This window comes from Centroberyx affinis, unplaced genomic scaffold, assembly GCF_046629955.1.
Source record: "Centroberyx affinis isolate AG114_WGS23_722 - 3 ecotype Tasmania unplaced genomic scaffold, CSIRO-AGI_Caff_v1 ptg002477l_1, whole genome shotgun sequence".
Classification (NCBI taxonomy): Eukaryota; Metazoa; Chordata; class Actinopteri; order Beryciformes; family Berycidae; genus Centroberyx; species Centroberyx affinis.
This window is the reverse complement of record NW_027280709.1, coordinates 5,591-25,000: the sequence shown is the minus strand read 5'-3', so window position 1 is coordinate 25,000 and position 19,410 is coordinate 5,591. Positions and strand designations below refer to the sequence as shown.

At 41.4% G+C, this 19,410-nt stretch overlaps 1 protein-coding gene across 7 annotated transcripts in view; it reads left to right on the top strand.

The window, feature by feature from the left end:
- Positions 1-15,068, top strand: part of LOC139656445 (uridine-cytidine kinase-like 1) — an 18,692-nt gene extending 3,624 nt beyond the window's left edge. For 2 of the 7 annotated variants that reach the window (XM_071534024.1, XM_071534025.1), the window contains exons 2-15: positions 2,298-2,491; positions 3,369-3,475; positions 5,081-5,251; positions 5,759-5,830; positions 6,303-6,492; positions 6,779-6,840; positions 9,586-9,605; positions 10,396-10,494; positions 10,614-10,707; positions 11,304-11,366; positions 11,526-11,648; positions 12,077-12,184; positions 12,297-12,453; positions 13,272-15,068. In XM_071534024.1, coding sequence (XP_071390125.1) covers positions 2,298-2,491; positions 3,369-3,475; positions 5,081-5,251; positions 5,759-5,830; positions 6,303-6,492; positions 6,779-6,840; positions 9,586-9,605; positions 10,396-10,494; positions 10,614-10,707; positions 11,304-11,366; positions 11,526-11,648; positions 12,077-12,184; positions 12,297-12,453; positions 13,272-13,351 — 1,540 coding nt within the window. In that variant the 3' untranslated portion in view covers positions 13,352-15,068. Of the gene's footprint in view, positions 1-792; positions 821-2,297; positions 2,492-3,368; positions 3,476-5,080; positions 5,252-5,758; positions 5,831-6,302; positions 6,493-6,778; positions 6,841-8,340; positions 8,358-9,585; positions 9,606-10,395; positions 10,495-10,613; positions 10,708-11,303; positions 11,367-11,525; positions 11,649-12,076; positions 12,185-12,296; positions 12,454-13,271 lie in introns of those variants that run through there. The other 5 variants (XM_071534027.1, XM_071534028.1, XM_071534030.1 and 2 more) reach the window with 4 other exon arrangements.
- Positions 15,069-19,410: the final 4,342 nt, after the last annotated feature.

Below are 19,410 nucleotides of genomic sequence, written 5' to 3'. Positions count from 1 at the left end.
TGTGTGGAGTTATGGGTCATGGCAGGTTAGTGTATGTGTGAGTGCGTGTGTGTGTGTGTTGTCTTGAATCGACCATTGTGAGGACCCTCCACAAACGCAGAGAGTCTTAAACAAAGTTTATTTACAGAGTGCAGAAGGAACAACATGCAGCATAGGCTGTGACCCCGCGTCTTATTTACTGTTTACTATTATTATCCTTAGCCACAGCTGAGCGGGGGCCGGGTGGTTCCCATGTCTGCTCCATAAGAAGCTTCTCACAGTTTGGTCTCAGGTGCCCTGCTCTGTGACCACATATCACGCTTCCCTTTCACAAAGGTGCTTTCATAGCTCAGCATTTACTGTTGTGGACTTCTGTGTACTGTAGCTGTAACCATGGGGCGAGGGCATGGTTCAGCATAGCCAACTAGGCTAATCTTTTATGGCACCCTGGTTTGGTTTTAACTGATAACCCAGATGGAGTGCACTATACTGTACAGTATGCATGCTGTATGTGTCAGCCCGCTCCCTGGCCCCATGTGAGCTCAGGTGGCCCGGGTGAGATAAGATAACTCTCTTCTCGCTCCCTCCTGTTTGTTTCACCTTTGACCCCTCGACCCTCCACCTGGCGTGTGGGTCCTAACGATGTGGAATGGTTTGGCACAGGACAGTGAACATCTAGAGACAGAGAAAGTGACTGAGGCACTTGGACTAGATTCTGAATCACAGAGAAATAGACACAGTGGAACATATAGGATTGCTCTCTTCACTGACCTACTGTAGGAATGGCATCTGGCTTTTTACAGTTGTCACTGGGTGAGGTGTGGATCTCTCGCATGCTGCAGTAGGTGTTGCTAGCAACTGTTACCTGGCTAGACTAATCACTGAAAGAGATTTTGGTTTATACAAAAAATAGGGCAGGGTCTGTCTTGGGGAGTAGTGAATGCTTCTTGTTATGCTTGATAGTATATGTGACGTCAATTATTATATCTGATTGTTTCACTGATATCTATGTAGTTTCTTCTTCAAACTATGGAATTTGATTTTATATACTGTATACACCACCCATGCTTAAGACTTTTTTGGCTTCTGGGGAAAGTTGGGTTCCAGACTGGTTACTCAGCAATGGGTTAGATCAGTTCTTTTGTACCGTTGTGCTCTGGTCTGAATCTTAATTAGCCACAACCATTAACTGAATTTTAATGCTTCCTCCCCTTCACACCCCGCTTGCAAAGTTAAACTCTCCCTAAATAGATCCTCTTCTGGTTGGAGGAACTACAACTTAATTCTTGCTCAAATATTATTGCAAAAGCTGATGTTGAAGTCTGTGGATGCAATCATGATAGTGAAATATGAGAAAGTTGCAATTTATTTCTCCTCAGAATTTCCAGTCAATGAACATTTAGTCTGACCAGCTGTGTTCTGATGTTGCATTGTGCAGCAGATGTGATTGATCAGTGTGTCAAGTTTAAATTGCAAATTAAAGTGCAAATTCACACTCTGTCACTGACTTCCACAAGAGCCTCACACCTGGAATTGTTTTGAATGGGCTTGTTACTATTTATTTATGAGGGTCATAGTCAACTTTTGGTCATACAGTACATGCACAGTGTGTATTGTAATGTTCTTAGTCATTCGTAAAACCCTAAACATGTCAGTTTGCAGAAGTGACAGCAGGATCTTAGTCATACTCAGCTCCATACTGTACATAACTCAAGTCAACAGCATTTTCCCATAGTTGAATACTACTACATAATTTGGCACCAGCAGCAGTTGTGCTGAACAGTATGGGACATAAAGCTCACCTGGTGAAGGTGTGACAACAGAAAATTAACCCATGACAGGAGGTAACACAACACTAGTCCAGCCCTGCCCACTGCTGGTCAACTAGGCCACCTTTCTTAAGAAGCTATCTGTAGCTCCATTCCATGGTTACATAACCAAACTGAAGTCTATCTGTGTTTTGCATGTATGGTAACTTGGGGAACATGCACCTGGACCCTGGAGAGGGAATGTTTCCCTGTGCAATAACAGGAAGGAACGTTTGCATTAGAGTTGATCTTACTGTCTCTCTGTCTGTGTCTTATTTTCATAACCTGTTTGAACATGAATTTGAAGACATTGTTAAATTAGCTTATATTCATTGCAAATGCAATCGTTGAGACAACTGTATCATTTGATAAAGCTAAATTGTTTATGATGATCATTAAAAAACCAAATAATTAACTTTTCACGTGTGTCTTTCTTTACTTTGAGTGCAAAAGTGTATACCGCAGCAAAACAATGATGGTGTGCTCTGTTGTGTGTTTATTGCATTACAGTGGAGGTGGTGAGGGATCGCTGGACCGGCTCCTTCCCTCGGTAAGCACAGGACTGTCGCCAAGGAAAAGGACCACCAGCCAGTGTAAGTCTGAGCCTCCTCTCCTGCGCACCTCCAAGAGAACCATCTACACCGCTGGACGCCCTCCCTGGTACAACGAACATGGAACCCAGTCTAAAGAGGCCTTCGTCATCGGTAGGAGACCCAAAAGACACACACACCACAATATAACATTGATGTTTGTTTTTTTCTCTTCCCTTTGTTATATTAGGATTGCATTGGCCCAGAAATGGGCAGCAATACATCAAAATACTCCTTAAATACTCCTGAAAATACCACGAAGTGTCTCGAAATAAACTCACAGCAGACCATATTTTATGAAACTACATGTATTTTGTATTTTCAAGTAACAAGTATTGTAATAAGTATTAGTTACAAGTTACATGAGGATTTTGTGCAAAAGTAGTTAAATAGGTAGTTCAAATACATGACATATATTAGAAGTACTGCCCATCCATGCATTTTACTGTACTACCAATGTCTTGTTTACTGTCCAGATTTGAAGTGAGTAGATGAAGATCTAAAGTGCTGTGTCTGGAGCCTGGTCACTTCTCAGCTACTGACGGGAATATTTACTTTCTTGGAAATGGAGTAAATTAGTGGAGATAGCCTCTATAAGTAGATAAGAGGTGTCTTTGTTTAGAAGGACAGATAAGCAATCACCATATTTACCACTAATGGCTATTGACAAGCTCATTCTGTGCCATTATTGACATTTTAACTTGGCCAGTGAACTGAGGTAGTTCTACATTGCTGCCAAGGAATATTGGAGAGGAAAGTCTTGCCTTGCGTGAGAGAAAAGGAATCTCTGAAAACATCTTAGTCTGGGTGTTTACCCTGAACATACTTGCCTCTACCTGCTAATGATAGCCTGAAGCTACCTAGGGCTTCTTGCCAGACTAGTATGTTCCCACCAAGGAAAGGTATTTGATAACTACATAGTATTGCACTGACAACCCATCTGTAAAAATGATTGTATGTGTTTTTGTCCATTGTACACATTCTGTCTTAGGCCTGTGTGGCGGCAGCGCTTCAGGAAAGACCACCGTAGCCAGGAAAATCATCGAGGCTCTAGATGTCCCGTGGGTTGTCTTACTCTCAATGGACTCCTTTTACAAGGTGTGTGTGTGTGTGTGTGTGTGTGTGTTTCAGTGTATAGGAGTGCGTGTGTTGTAATGTGAGCTTAGGATACTAGATGCCTATATCTAAGAATACATATTGAGTTGTGTGTGTGTTTGTGTGTGTGTGTGTGTTTTTATAGTGTTCCAGCTGATTTTGTATCCTAGAGATTCAAACCTTGACATCAGCTGATCCCACATGAGTCTAAGAAATCGGCTGTCCCCTTTAATTTTACTTCATCTCTGTCTGGCCTGGCTGCTAACCCCTCACTGTCCTGGAGGGTAGGAGAGAGAGAGCGAGAGAGAGAGAGAGTGTGTATATACGACAGAGAGAAAATAGGATTCTCTTTGGATCCCTGAGGGAAAATGAGGATGAGAGGAGGGACTGAAGAGAGAGGAGAGGGAAGAGATAACATGTTAGAAGGCCGATGTGTAAAGAAAAATCCAGCATAGTGACGAACGAATTGGGGAGAGACGGAGAGAGGGAGAGAGGGAGAGAGGGAGAGAGAGAGAGAGCAATCAACCAAGAGCCATCAATCTTGCCCCCCCTGCACCTCCACCCACTCTCTGGTTATGTAATGCTGTCACAATCTGACAGCAGCGATTCAGACTGTGCAGAGTAGGAGGAATTTACCAGGGGCTGACCAATCGCACTGTAGCCCTCGACAAATGCCAGCCACCATACTGCACCTGCCATTTAGTTACCAGGGGTTGGCATCCAAAACTCGGCCTGTGGAATTGTGTTCTTTTGAAATCCATATCGTCCGCTTCTGTCATCACATCGGCTGTGAGAAAGCTACATATTTAACTTTGACAGCAGGGGCTGTCGCATGTTGCCGCTGTAGTTGCACCCAGAGGGGCCTGTGATACCGGTTTATTGTACCGAGGCTGTGATTGGTTCACTTGAGAAGGGGGCGTGTGTGTGTCTGAGAGTGTGCCAAATACCAGGTCTGGAGTTTTAATGCTCGACCACCTTCAGGACACACACACACACATACACACACACCTCCTGGTACAGACGTCACAGCGGGGTATGATGTTCTCATCCCGCCTAAATTTAGGTCCCCTGTGTGTACGTGTGTGTGTGTTGTTTGCATAACACTCAAATAAAGTATGTGCTGAACAATTATTTTGTCACTGTCATGTGAAAACCTTGTGACTCCAGTTTTGGTGATGTTCATGTTTTCACTTCAGTTGAAGGATTTCATGCTCCTCTGTGGGTGGAGAAAATTCTATGACGCCTTGTGTTCAAAACCCATTGAATGGTGGCAGGCTTGTTTTCCTGGAATATTTCATTTCTGGAACATTTCTGAGAAGCCAAAGTCTTCCATGTTGCTGCAATGCATGAGCTATATCTATAAATTTCATTTTCATTGTAGAATTCCTCTTAAAATTTCTGCTAATTGTTAGTGAAGATTCTTGATATGCACGTGTGAATGTGTGTGTGTGTGTGTGTGAGAGAGAGAGAGACAGAGAGAGGGGGGCAGACAGAAAGTGACAGACGGTATTTGCTCAGGAAATTACAATGTGATGCACTAGGAATGCATCATCAGCGTGGCAAGGTTGCTGTAATGTCATTCCAGCATTGTGCGCCACTTGTCCTCAGGTCCTGTCCCCAGAAGAGCAGAGTCTGGCTGCCAGTAACGACTATAACTTTGACCACCCCGACGCCTTTGACTTTGGCTTGCTGACGCACACGCTGCGCAAACTCAAACTGGGCAAGAGTGTGAAGATCCCAGTGTATGACTTCACAACACATGGGCGACAGAAGGAGTGGGTAAGGATGCATGCACACGTGAAAACACGTGGTAATGTAAGCTAATGAGCTGCATTTCAGAGTTGCTGCAATATAATCTCAGTTTCTCGATTACCTAAGAGGGCTTTAATCTCCCTCGCTGGAGGTTTGGAGTCACATTGCAAATCTGCTATTCCAGATGGCCACTGACAAACCATTATCGTGATTTCTGTCTAGTTGTTTTTATTTTTCACTGTCCCATAACTACAGTTAGATGTGTGCTGATGAAAGTCACTTGATGTTGATTCATTGTAACATTGTAACTCCGCACTGAACATTATACTGTCTGCATGCCTATGTCCTATGGAGTGTATGTGCTGTACATTGCACAGCCACTTAAGTACCCTATGTAACACTGTCTATGTCTACAGGTATTTTACATATTGTAATTACCATACCATTACCATGATGCATGAAAAGATTTTCCCGCACAGGATACAGTTCATTCAGGTGTTTAACAGATGCAACATGCACATGTTTCCACCACAGAAAACAGTGTATGGAGCCAGTGTTATCATCTTTGAGGGAATCATGGCCTTCGCAGATAAAGAGCTCTTGCAGGTAGGACAAAGTTGTTGACTGTCCCACGTGTTGCATTGGGGTTAGACTGATGTTTTTCTGTGCATCTGGTCAAACGTGTTTCTGTGTGTCATGTAGGGAGTGACTTGCTTTACAACTGCTAACCTTTCTATGCTGCCAAAAATGACAAGCTTAGCAAGTTTAGTCTTGCATTCATACTTAATAAATATTCAATATTCAATACTTAATAAAGCTCATTTAATCTTAGCTCACAGATCATATTTCTGGTTTGTCAATAATAGAGAAAAGAAATGTAAATGTCACTTGTTTCAAGCAAATGTCTTTAAACAAGTCATATATCATGACACAAGCGAAAACAAAATTGTCTGCCTCTGCAGATTGACCAAATATAAATTCAAAAATATATATATTTAGCTTTTTTCTCTGTGTAAATGTGTATTATAAAGTGTTAGGGTCAGATGCATATTTTTTCTGTGTTATGTTCTCCTGTCAGTTGCTGGACATGAAGATCTTTGTGGACACGGACTCTGACATCCGCCTGGTGCGGCGGCTGAGGCGGGACATCACAGAGAGGGGCCGAGACATCGAGGGCGTCATCAAACAGTACAACAAGTTTGTCAAGCCAGCCTTTGAGCAGTACATCGAACCTACCATGCGCCTGGCTGACATTGTGGTACCACGTGGTGAGGGCATGTTGTTTAGTTATATACAGATTCACCAACATTGCATACATGTAGTGCTCAGTACATTTCTCTGTTACTGCTAAAAAAACACCAACTCTTTCATTTCAATCCACAATGCAACAACAGCCCCAATAGTCATGTGTGTTGTGTTTTCAAATTGGTTTACTTTTCTGCTATTTTACTGGCGTTCAACTAAATAATAGTCAGCATGTGCTTTAAAACACACTGCCACCACTCAGAGTTACCATCCAGTGTCACTTTGTGGTCCTGTTTGTCATCCTGTCAGGTGGCGGCAACATGGTGGCCATCGATTTGATCGTGCAGCATGTCCACAGCCAGCTGGAGGAGGTGAGGGTTCACCCCTTCCACAGTTCTTTTCACACACACACACACACATACACACACACACACACACGCGCGCACACACACACACACACACACACACAAACCACCACCACAGGGAAATAAATTTGCCATGCCGGTTTAATAAGAAAAGCCCATGCCAGTTCAACACTAGAGCCATTCATTCTTCCTTCCTGGTGTTATCAGGGAAACTCATGTTTCCCTGATAACACCAGACTGTGTGACTCAGCACAGCATACTTGTAGAACTGAAAGGATATTTGGTAAAAGGAGGACGTACAGTCATAAGGAGGCTAGTTGGAATCTACATCTCGGTATATTGTCAGGAATTACAAGCTCCAATACCCCCTCTAGTGGATAGAAAACACACTACTGAATATGAAAGATGAAATGATTTTAGGGGGAGGATGAATGTGCATGAGCACTCTGGGCTTCTTCAGTAAGATTGAATGGAAAAAGTCCAGTTGATAGAAATTAGAGCTGCACAGCCGCAAAAAAGACAATCCCAATTATGTTTCTAAATAATGTGATCACGATTATTAATCACAATTATCCGTCTCAGTTTCAGGAAACAAAATTATTTTATTGCACCTTAACATAGGCTATATTTGCAGTATTTCTCAAATTAGCTGCAGCTACACTTGTTTTCACTCTTACTGTCTTACTCTTATTTTGATCTTCATTTACAAAATTCAGGTAATAAATAATTACTACTTTATTACTTTAGGACGGCAAACTTTGCACAAACTTTGTACTTGTTTGTCGTCATGTAGTTTAAAGCCAAAGTATTTTTAAATGACAGACGATGATCCACTTTTAGAAACTAAAACAACGTTCATGTTCAGACTCGGAAGAAGGATTTTCCTCTCTATAACATTGGGTCTATTTTGTTCCACTTTGCTCGTTGCTGCATTTTTCCAAAGATGGTTTGTGTTAGGTTCCTCTGCTTCTCCATCTTAACTCTGGTTTTCTTAACACGGGTGCATGTTGCCATCCAAAGGTTGTGATTAGTCACACGTAATGGAAGCGCTTCATACGTCACACTGGGACTTTCAGAGGAATGGAAAATTTAACACTTCAGTGTCACCGAATTGCATGATTATTAATTGCGGAAGCATGAACCCATGGTACATGCTGATCTGCCATTAACTGTGCAGCCCTAATAGAAATCCTAGTAATCTATGTTGTTGGCCACCTGTGTTTGCTTTTACTGTTTATGGCACCGGGAAGTGAAGCTGTTTTTAGCCTATCAATACTGAAACAAAGTGTGGTGTATTTTAACTGTGGATTTGTTGTGTGACATGCACTAATTGTCATCAAAGGCCCATTTTTGCCAGTGGGGTGTCCTTTGTGCCACAGTTTGCAGTTTGCTCTGCCACCCCCCACCCTACCCCATCCCCCCCATACATACACACTGCTCATGGACTGCTCTCTCACTCTCCTCCCCCTTCTCCCCCTCCCTCCCCAATCCCTCCATGGCTCACAGCGCGAGCTCAGCGTCAGGTAGAGTGGCCTTTATCCTATCTATCATTCTCCCTGCACCATCTGCCCGGTTCCCCAACCGCTCCAGCCCCTTATTGGGAGGGAGAGAGAACAGGGACAGCAAAACCAACCTCTAACTTCCACTAATCTGCTGGCTGCCGGGGGACAACACCAGGAGGCGCTCTCACTCTGTACACCGAACATGGCTAATCAGTAACTATTCGTAATAGTGTGAGAGACTGTGCCGAAATATCAAAAAGTCAAGGCCTAGTCCTCGCCAGCATGAAATAATTCTTATTATTTATTGCACATGATCTGTCTAAATTAGTGAGCCGAGCTGAGATTAAACAAATTGCAGTGGTCTGGTGCAGCCAGCATTTGATGTGAAGATGTTGGTTTTCCCTCTCTCTGCCTTTAAAAAAAAAAAAAATGACAACTCACACCCTTCCTGCCTTCTGTGTCTAAAAAAAATGCACCAATGAGGCAAGTCACTGACCCCTCTTTTCAGCCCCAAAAAAAGAATAAGAGAGAGAGAGAGACTATAAGAGAAAGCAAGAGAGAGGAAGCTCTTGCTACAGCTATTGTTGACTATTTCGTACCTCAGCCACAGAGAAAGTTTCCAATACCCTACTACAAAGCGCTGAGTTTTTCCATTGAGTGTGTCGGCCACAGTAACTGAGGCAGAGAGCGAAAGGAAGTGAGCTTGGTGTCTGTCTTTAGACACAGGATGTATTGGGGCCCTTGAGCTGAAACGCCAACCTCTACTGTTCTACTCATTACACTGTGAAAGAGTGACAGCCACACACTAGCTTGTGCACCTCCCACGCACACACACACACACGCAATACAGTACACATATTGGATGCACACGTACGGGTGTGTAATTCTGGCCCGAACCAACTTGTTTTCTTTTGCGCCCCAGGAGCTGTAAAGATCTCCTGTCACTTACAAACACTTGTTTCACAATGTCATGATACCTCTGAGTGATAAACACATTATTGGACTTAAAATGTCAGTTTAAATCTATGGTGAGTGTATTGTAAGGGGCGGCATTATCAAGTCCCAGCTGTCACACTTTTCACTGTGTCTGATAATCACTGCATCCCTTCATCCACCTGATGTTGTGTCTCTGTTCTCATTTTTCCTCCTCTTATCTGTTGTTTTTTGTCTTTCTGTGTCTCCTCTGTTGTGATTGTTGTTGTTGCTGTTGTTGTTGTTGTGTTTCGTCGAAAAACTCTTCTCCCCATAGAGGAAACTTCGCTGGGATATGTGAGCAGATTTGCTATGATTTCTCTTTCTTTGCATCTGGCTAATGTATATCTCAGTGACATCTTGGATACTGTAGATTTTTGGACTCATGATGTGATGTCAGTCAACATGACTGGATCACTGAGCATTTGCACCAGTGTGCTTCTTCCTCTAGCACCCAGGCTAGATCTAGGCTAACTAGATACCCAACCCTAATGTCTCTGAGTGGAATCTTGGGGAATGATTACAACTAATAGAGACCTATCATGGAAAAGACCCATTACACAGTGAAACTTTGCCTCATTTCAAATCTATGTCAATTTGATTTGCTTTTAAATTTAATTTTATTCTAAGGAACTGCCGAGAAACTATGTAGTGACTTTTCCATAAGCACGGTCTCGGCTGTTGTAATGTTCCACTGAAATGCTAAACACTGACTGACACCTGTGTGCTTTGCCCTTTGTGTTTCTGCCTCTTCCAAAGTAATCATATTACAACTGGTCAACTTTGCCTTCAATTGGTTTTCTGCATGCAACGTGTATTTAGGTGTCTGTGTGTCTGTGTGTGTGTTTACATGTGTATGTGTGTGTTTATTTTATGTATGTGCATTTATTATATGTGTGTGCGTGCACGCTTGTGTGTGTACTTGTGCACATACAGTTCACGTGCGTGCAGAAGAGCGTAAATTACACACGTGTTTATGTGTATTGCAACATGTCTGTGCGTCCTCCCTCCTCTCCTCTCCGCTCCTCTCACCCCCCACCTCCCCCCTCCAACCACCCACCCCTACCCCTTGTTGCCGTGGTTACAGGGCGGCCCTGGCCTCGGCCCACCAGGCCCAGCCCCTCCCGCAGACCCTCAGTGTTCTGGAGAGCACACCCCAGGTGAAGGGCATGCACACCATCATCAGGTAAGCCTCATCAAGCTCTCCTGTCAAAAGGTTGAGAAACCTGAATTGTTACATGAACTATAATTTCCCTAAAAGCACAAGTCAGTTTGAATCTCTCTTTTTCTAATCTGCATGTTTAGAAACAAGGAAACCAGTCGTGATGAGTTCATCTTCTACTCCAAGCGGTTGATGCGCCTGTTGATTGAGCGAGCGCTCTCCTTCCTCCCCTCACAGGTGCCACATACACCGGCATACACCGTTAATTAATTCATAACACTGCATTAAGGCTCTCTTATCTACTGTATTAACACACTGAATTGTTAGATATAGAGATGGAGACGGTTAGTAAGAGAACGGAAGCATGAGAGAATTGACGGATAGACGGATACCGACAGACACAGCAAGACAGTGAGATAGACATGTCATGAAATGGAGACAGAGTACTGAAAGATAAAGGCTGATGGAAAGAGAGTTAGTGTGAGACAAACAGGTAGACATGCAGAAAGAATGGCACGAGCATGGAAACTTATCAATTCACCACAGTGGAAAGTTCCCATACCTTAACCATAAGATACAAGTATGCACGAATGTACATAAAACACACACACATACACACACACACACACACACACACACACACACACACACACACACACACCATGAATCAGAGAGTGATAGTGTGACACTCCTTCTGCCTCATCTGACTGACATTTTGTAATCCAGCTTCTAGCTGGTCACAAAAACTCTTTTGCTGACTATGGCACAATACAGCATCCTGTGATCAGCATTGCACTCTCACTACAATGATTTTCAATCTTATCTCTGCACAGATCCACATAGTCCAGACACCCCAGGGAGAGGATTATGAAGGCAGGACTTTCCACGGGAAGAGGGTGAGTGAACTCCATTTATGTCCTGCCATCTCCTCAACTGTTTTTTTTTTTTTTATATTCTAAAGAGTGTTCAGATGAGTTTTGTCTCTACTCAGACTTCAAACAGATGCAATTAACCTTTGCTTTCTTTGACTTTTTTTTTTTTTCTCTTTTCCATAGATCACAGGCGTGTCCATCCTGCGGGCAGGGGAGACCATGGAGCCGGCGCTGAGGGCGGTGTGCAAAGACGTCCGCATCGGCAAGATCCTCATCCAGACCAACCAGGACACAGGAGAACCAGAGGTGCACAGTATGGATTTTGGAGTCTAGACCTCAAAAGCTGTAGCTGTAGGCTCTTATGTTGAACTGTGTAAAGCATTATAGCATCACTGCCTAACATAAACCTTCATCCTCCCTAAAAGTTAACACTGAGAAACTTTGAGGAATAGAGAAATATTGTTGTTGGCGTCAATTCTTTATTAATATTTCACAATGCCTTATCTGTAGTGTGGCATGGTCCCTGGGTTTTAATATATTTTCTGCATGCCAAATACAAAGTCAACTGTCCATTCCAGGAAAAAATAAAAAAAATTGGCGGTGAAGAAGATTTCTGCAGAACGCCACCAATAGATACAGGATATAGCTGGGGGTCATGTAGTATGTCACTTTTTGGTAGTAACCCACATCCTGTCTATCCTCTGTGCTGCCCCCACCCCCTCACCATTGCCCAGCTTCACTACTTGCGTCTACCTAAGGACATTAGTGAAGATCATGTGATTCTGATGGACTGCACCGTGTCCACTGGAGCTGCTGCCATGATGGCTGTGCGAGTCCTGCTGGTGGGTGTGCTTCATGTGTTTTTTTTTTCTAATCCAGAAGTCGAAGTGGATTGTTCACAAGAAATCAAAAATATTACACATGTGTTTTCAATGGGCATGTCTTCGTTTTCAGGACCATGACGTTCAGGAGGATAAGATCTTGCTGGTGTCTCTGCTGATGGCAGAAATGGGAGTCCATTCAGTGGCCTACGCTTTCCCGCAGGTCAAGATCATCACCACCGCTGTCGACAAGAAGGTCAATGATCTCTTCCACATCATCCCCGGCATCGGTGAGTGATGTTGCTGGGAAAAGGAGAGGAGAGGGTGTCATATTTTTTCTGTCCATGACATGTGGAATACTCAATTAATCCATCAATCAATCAATCAATCAATCAATCGATCAAAATACTCATATTCATCCCTCAAGGTGCAATTCAAGGCAGCGAGTTCACAGACAGCAAGGCACCACAATATACAATCATTCATACTAGAGCTGGGTATCGGTACTCGATACCTTTAAGGTATCGACCGAATAACCCAGTACCAAGTAATATCGAAACTTCTCCAGTCAAACGATACCTGCATTCGATACTTTTTGTACACAGATCTAGAAAAAAAATGATTATTTGTATGGTTTTGCTCGCAGCCAATCACAGCAAGCGTTCTTCAATTTAATGCAACGTGTGATTGGCCCACTACCGCAGCAGCTACAACCCATACAGTTTGTGGTGGTGACAGAGTTGGCAGTTCAGCGTGCCGAGATGCCACCAAAACGTTAAAAAAAAGGTTTCGAATGAAGTACTCTATTGGTATCGGTATCACTTTAAGGGTACTGGTATTGGTACTGGTATCGTTATTTTTTAAACAATACCCAGCCCTAATTCATACACATAAAGAGAAAAAGAAAACAAGATATAAAATAGATATTTACTTTCATTTCATTTCATATATTTATTATTAAACACAACATGCAATCATCTGTACAGATACAGGTACAGTGCAGATAGACAGACAGGACAAATATGATACTTCACCTTTCAATATCAAACATATAAGCATAAAACATGCTAGTTTCAATTAATGGTGTTTTCTGCTGTTTACCTTGTAGGAAACTTTGGGGATCGATACTTTGGGACAGACGCACCCCCAGACTGGAGCGATGACGACATGGATGAGCCCAGTTACTGATTAAACGACTGGCAGTGGACTCACTTATTTGGGAGATTCAGGGCCGTGCTGTTTGGAGGACAATAGGAGGATAAACTCTTTGCCTCTGTTGGGCCCAACAAGACGCCCTGCAACACACACTGAGATCGGAACAAAGACGCTGACAATTTACATTCAGCGTGTTGGAACTTTTACAATTATATTATTTTATCTTATGTATATGCCGTTGTGGACAGTTGTTCTATGAAGGTTGAAATATTTTTATATGTACAGTACGTTGGAATGGCCAAATGTTTTATTTTGGTGTTTTAATTGTGACAGTCTCTGTGTTGGAATTGTTTGCAAAGATTTTATTTTGAAAGAATGTATCTCGCCTTAAGCCGTGTACTGTGGAGGACACAACTGAATGTGAATTTGCACGTACCGTAAAAAAACAAGATCATCAATGGTTAATTTTTTTTTACACACCTTCCTCACAACTTTGGCAAAGTAAAAATAGAGACATACAGTCATGTTGTTTCACTTCCCTGGGCCATGAGCACTTTCTGAAGGACTCTTCAACTGGAAAATGTGTAGGTGTACCTGCTTTTTTTTTTTTTTTAGCTCTTTGGTTCCCCCTCTTCCTTCTCTGTGGATTCTGACCTATCCAGCTGAAGAGAGTGTTGAAAACCTTTTTTCATAATACACCTGAAAGTATACACTTGTGGTGTATATTTAGCAGCAAGCAGGTCCTTCACTTACATACTTTTACTATGGATAGTCCTGACCAGTCGGCAAGCAGGTTGTACATCATTTTGCTTATATGGAAATGGGTCAACTGCATTTTACAAACGCACAGAGAGTAACAATGCTTCAAGTGTTTATTTCAGTCTCACTAGTCGAGACGTGTACCTGCGTATTTCAGGTAATAGATGAGGTTGAACCTAAAAAAGGGGCTGTTGAGTTGTGGAGACACGTGAACTCATATAACATTCACACGTTAAGTCAAGAAATCATAAGTCATAAATACTCCAAGTCCTTAGTGCCTGATCTTTTTACTTCAGTACAGCAATGACGACACTGGCTACTTAAGGTTTGGGCCTAATTAATATCACCTTGTTCTTTGTGGGATATTTTTGACAGTTACCATCTGCCAGACATGGGGTTGCACTCCAGGATGTTCATTAATGTTTTTATTTGAGATTATGTTGAAGTGACATCAACAGGAGATGAGAATTTGCCTCGGTACTAAACATAATTTTGATATAATTATTTTGTAACTTGTCTGTTAAGTGAATATGATGTTCTCTTCTACATATTCAAACTAAATTATTATTAAACAGATTGAAATACTGTTGACAGTTTGTAAAATATTTTGAGCATTGTCATTTTGAGCAACTGTATCATAGGGATTTAAATTTCTCATAATTTCAGTTTTCATCTATATCAGTAAGACAAAGAGACCTAAGGGGAAAAAACACAGATAGATGCACTGAAAATTTGACAACTACTACTGTCCTACTCCGTTCTGTAATTTGTAGTGGTGTCGGCTACAGGTAACTACTGTAGGCTTAACATTGCTATAAATGCTATGGTCCATGTAATCACCCACTATGTGCTTACTGCTGAATAAGATCCTGAGCAAGTGATTTTGACCTGAAACTCTATTGATTCTGTTAGCAGCCTCAGTGTTTAGCCTGTGTGCTGTGCTGTGTTTACCTCTTCTGCTGCATGTTTTTTAATTAAAGCAATAAGTGCAATGCAGTTATTAAATTGCTGAGAGTGCATTATTTCCTTCATGTATCATTCAAATTTTATTATCCGTGGAAGAAACTTTCAGCAGTTTTTGCGACTGAACCACAAGCTGTACAGTAGTATGATGATTTACAGAGCTGCCGTAACCGTTTTCTAACCAGAGGTCATATCTCAGTCATAGCATAGACTCACCGTTTGCTTCAGGGCTGAGAAGGCATAGTCCTCAATTATGAGCCGCATTAAAGTAGACTTGTCACCGTTTAATTAACCCACATATTGTGCCTTTATCTGTTACATTTCAAGACAGAAAGAGAGGTTTGATACACTCTGAAAAGGAACAGGAAGGATATTGTGGTTGTCCTCTTCTCATGGAAAGTAACCTTGATATCTTCCATCACTTTCCATAATTATCACACTGACAGCTGTCAAAACGTCAGTGAGGTAAAAGTATGATTGACACACATTTGATGAGGCTGATGGACAATTACAAACCAACAGCCTATTAGGCAGACATTGATCCACAAGAGGCATCTGACAGAGGAAGAGTGAAAAGGACAATCAAAAGACTTAGAGGTAAGAATATAAAGAAGCCTGCTGGTCAGCAGTAGCACCTTTATTTTATATACCTCTAGTATTTTTAGTGTTCAAATTTGACTGTCTCAGAAATATTTATCTCAGAAAGCTCCTTGAAAGCTTTTAGTTTGTTCCAACAATTAAAAAGATACTCTTTGTCAGTAAGTTTGGTATAAGTTTACAATAAATAAAAAAGTCAGCATGCCTTTGGGTCCTGGACTGTTAATTTAGTTCAGTCAAAGTAACCACATTTTGTATTAATGCATCTACATGCACACGCGTGCGCGCGCACACACACCCACACACACACCCACACACACACACAAACATAAATTAGTTCTATGTTTCTTGCTTGATGAAATTTGCCTCAAGGGAGTCTTTGAATTCAGTGCAGATTAATTTTTATTTTCAGTGACAAAATGCATGAAAACTTCATATTGGTCCCTTGAATGGAGATGTCAGTGGAAAGTTTACCACCAGCACCGACAAACAGGAAGATGGTGTGTACATACGTGTGTGTGTGCCTGTGTGTGTGTGTGCGTGTGTTGCATCCCCATTGGTAGTGCAATGTCTGATGAGGTCACAGCCTAGTGAAGAGTGCAGGAGTGGCCGTTATAACCCAGCTACCTGTGGCTTTTCATCCTCGTCTCACTTTAGCTTTGCTCCAGGTTGCTGTGCCGTCTCCCTCCTGCACCTTCACTCTGTCTCGTCTTCAGATGATGAAGATCGAGAATGATTTGCCTCGTCTGGGTCTGAGGAGTCAGAGGGTCTGCCATGTGGGTAAGGAGGGTGGAGGGGGAGAGTTTCAAAGCTTCCGCTCTTACAGAGAAGAGTTCACAGACTTGCCACAATTTTCCATTATTGTAATGATGTGTAAAAGATGAAAGGGAGGAAACATAGGCAGTAACTTTATTCATGGTTGTTATTTGTTTGGTTAATGTGCTGTCTGGCACTGAGTCTGTCTGGATTGTTAATGTAAAGTGGTGGTGTGAGTCGGCCAACACCGTGGCATAATGCAGATAGTTCAGGATGAATTATTCAGATGGAGAAGTATTTCTGAATCATGTGAAGAGGGTTTGGATTAGTCTAGTGAAGAGGGTAAAGTATTTTTTCTCTCTATCTCTCTCTCTATCTGTGTGTGTGTGTGTGTGTGTGTGTGTGTGTGTGTGTGTGTGTGTGTGTGTTCCCTTGTGCATACATATGTGTTCTCCATCTGCATAGTGTATAGTGAGAGTAAAAAAATTCTTAGAGACTGAACTGTCCTCATAAAGTCAAGCCAGGGTGATTTAGATGCTATCAGTATGAGATGCAGTTTGTGCATTAGTTTCTTGGGCTGAGTGTTTAATTGCTCTCTGAGTGGTTTCAATGCAAGTTAGCTAGCAACACAAAAGCAGATGTGGTGTTGACCCTCTTTTACTGAGTTTAGAGTCTTCTGCATGAGGAAGTTTTCACAAACATGAGTCAGATATTTTGTTCAAATTAACTTATTAATTTGGTGAGGTGTTGAGGGTCATTGGATTGATGGAAAACCTCAGTTTAGATTATATGAGACAGAGAATATTTTAAAATAGACACAACCACAGTATCCTCCCATTACTATGAACATTGAGACCTATTCGGTTTTCAATTGGAGGGAGTGGAATGAAATTATATTACCAAAAATTAGCAAAAAACTAATTTGACCAGTGGAAAAGAAAAGTATTTATTCTCAATTTGCTTGTCATTGAATTTTTAAATGTTCTCCAAGTATCCAAATAGAAAAGACATACAGACTGGTAGCCATGGCATTTATGGCGCCAAAATGAACGTGTTTGATTATTAATGCAGCATACAATGTGAATTAGTTTACAGTTACAGAGTTGCTTCATTATCTTATTTATTTACTCAATAACCTTACAAAAAACACAATATCCCCTTTTAATCACAGCAAAATAATAGAATGATAGCTGAATTACGAAAAGTTTTACAAAAAAGCAGTCAAAAGGAAATATACAAAGACAACCATGAGGCGCTGAAGATGGGCAATTTTGGTTAAAATTCTGACTAACAGTATTATCTTATTATACTTTTGTTCCGTATAGCCGTAAAGTTTATTTTGATCCATGTGAAAATTGGCATTAATGCAGAAGACAATGCTGCCCATCTTCATATCCCCCAAAAGCTGCACATGTATAAATGTACAGACCTGAATAGTGTCAATTGAAGAAAATATTTCCCATCCTATTTACTATACAGGTCATTTGTTTGTGCAGGGGGTCACACTCAGTGATGACACTGTGTACCGAGGCTCACGGAGCAGCGTGTCCCGGCTTAGCTCCTGAGTGGTTCTTTCCAGGACTGTCCAACCTGAGAATGGTGATTTGAGGCTCAATCTCAGGTTCGTCAGCCCATGAAATGCTAACTCACCTCAGCGGAATATGAGGAGGACCAACACCCCAAAACCTGCCTGGACTGGCAAAGACTCACCGAAGCTAAATCACACTGCATCTCACCAGATCACATGAGAATGGAATCGCATACAAGGCATCAGATTTGTTAATAATTATTTATATGTTTTGATACTCAGACAGCAAATTTTTTAAATGATCTGCTTATCAGGCACACGACTAACACACATTCTTTCAGTAATTCATCAATTGTGTATTTGTGTGAATCATGTGTATTTCATTTCATAGCTGAAATTAACCTGACTACACCTCTTGTTTGTTTGTCTTAACATCATTGAGGCTCTCTTTTATCTCATACTGAATCAGATTGCATATTGCACCTCTGCTCTATGGAGAAAACACGCCTAATCAAATTACTACAGAAGGTTGTGGAGGGTTTGTTTTCTCTGCACATAGAGCTCTGCTATCATACTTTTGAGACATGCAGCAGCAGCAGCAATCACAGAGAATTCAGTTTATTCCAACACAACACAACATTGCTTATTTACCAGCAGAGGGAGCAATGCACACACTAATCAGAGACTCCTGCTACTTGTTTAGCATTTAATTTGGTTATTTTGACTTTAATCACATTAGTAAATCTTCTGAATCACCCACTGAGTAGTAGTGGTGCAATATGTTCAAAGATGGCACCAGGAAAAATTTTGAAAATAAACTTCTTCACAGTCGCTTCACATGCTGTGTCAGATGCTTTTACATTCTATCAACTGTCATGAAGCAAACACCTCGCAGAGCTGAAATGTTATATTGTCTAAAAAAAGAAATTTGAGGTAAAATGATTATTTTTGTCAAACGATGACGCACTTATCCATGCTAAGACTTGATTCTTTGGTCCCATGCAATAATGAACTGTAGTTTTACTGTTGATTCTTTCTTATTTGACACCTGTAGAACCCAGACGGCTGCTGATTGCAGTTATATGTTTTTTCTCATATTGTTTCCAGAAATATATTTTACCCTTCACTTGCTTCTATATTTTACAGTGTGTGTACTGGAATTATTTTTGCTATCACAAACATAATCTCCTTGCGCAGGTTATATGTGCTCAAAAAGCTAAATGGGTTAAGAGTAAAATGAGAGTTTAGAAATTAGTCATTGCTTAAATAGCAAAATTTGAAACAAAATGTAATTCAAAGTGCGTCACAGATTTATCTTGAATACAATAGACCATAATGAAATCAGTTCTACATCACCTAGAAGCAAAACAAGACATGAACACATGTTTAAAATGATAAATGAAATACAATAAAATCAGAAAATAGATTTTAAAAAATAAGATAATTAACAGGGCAGAAGGATGCTCTATATAAAAGTTATGCTAAAAAT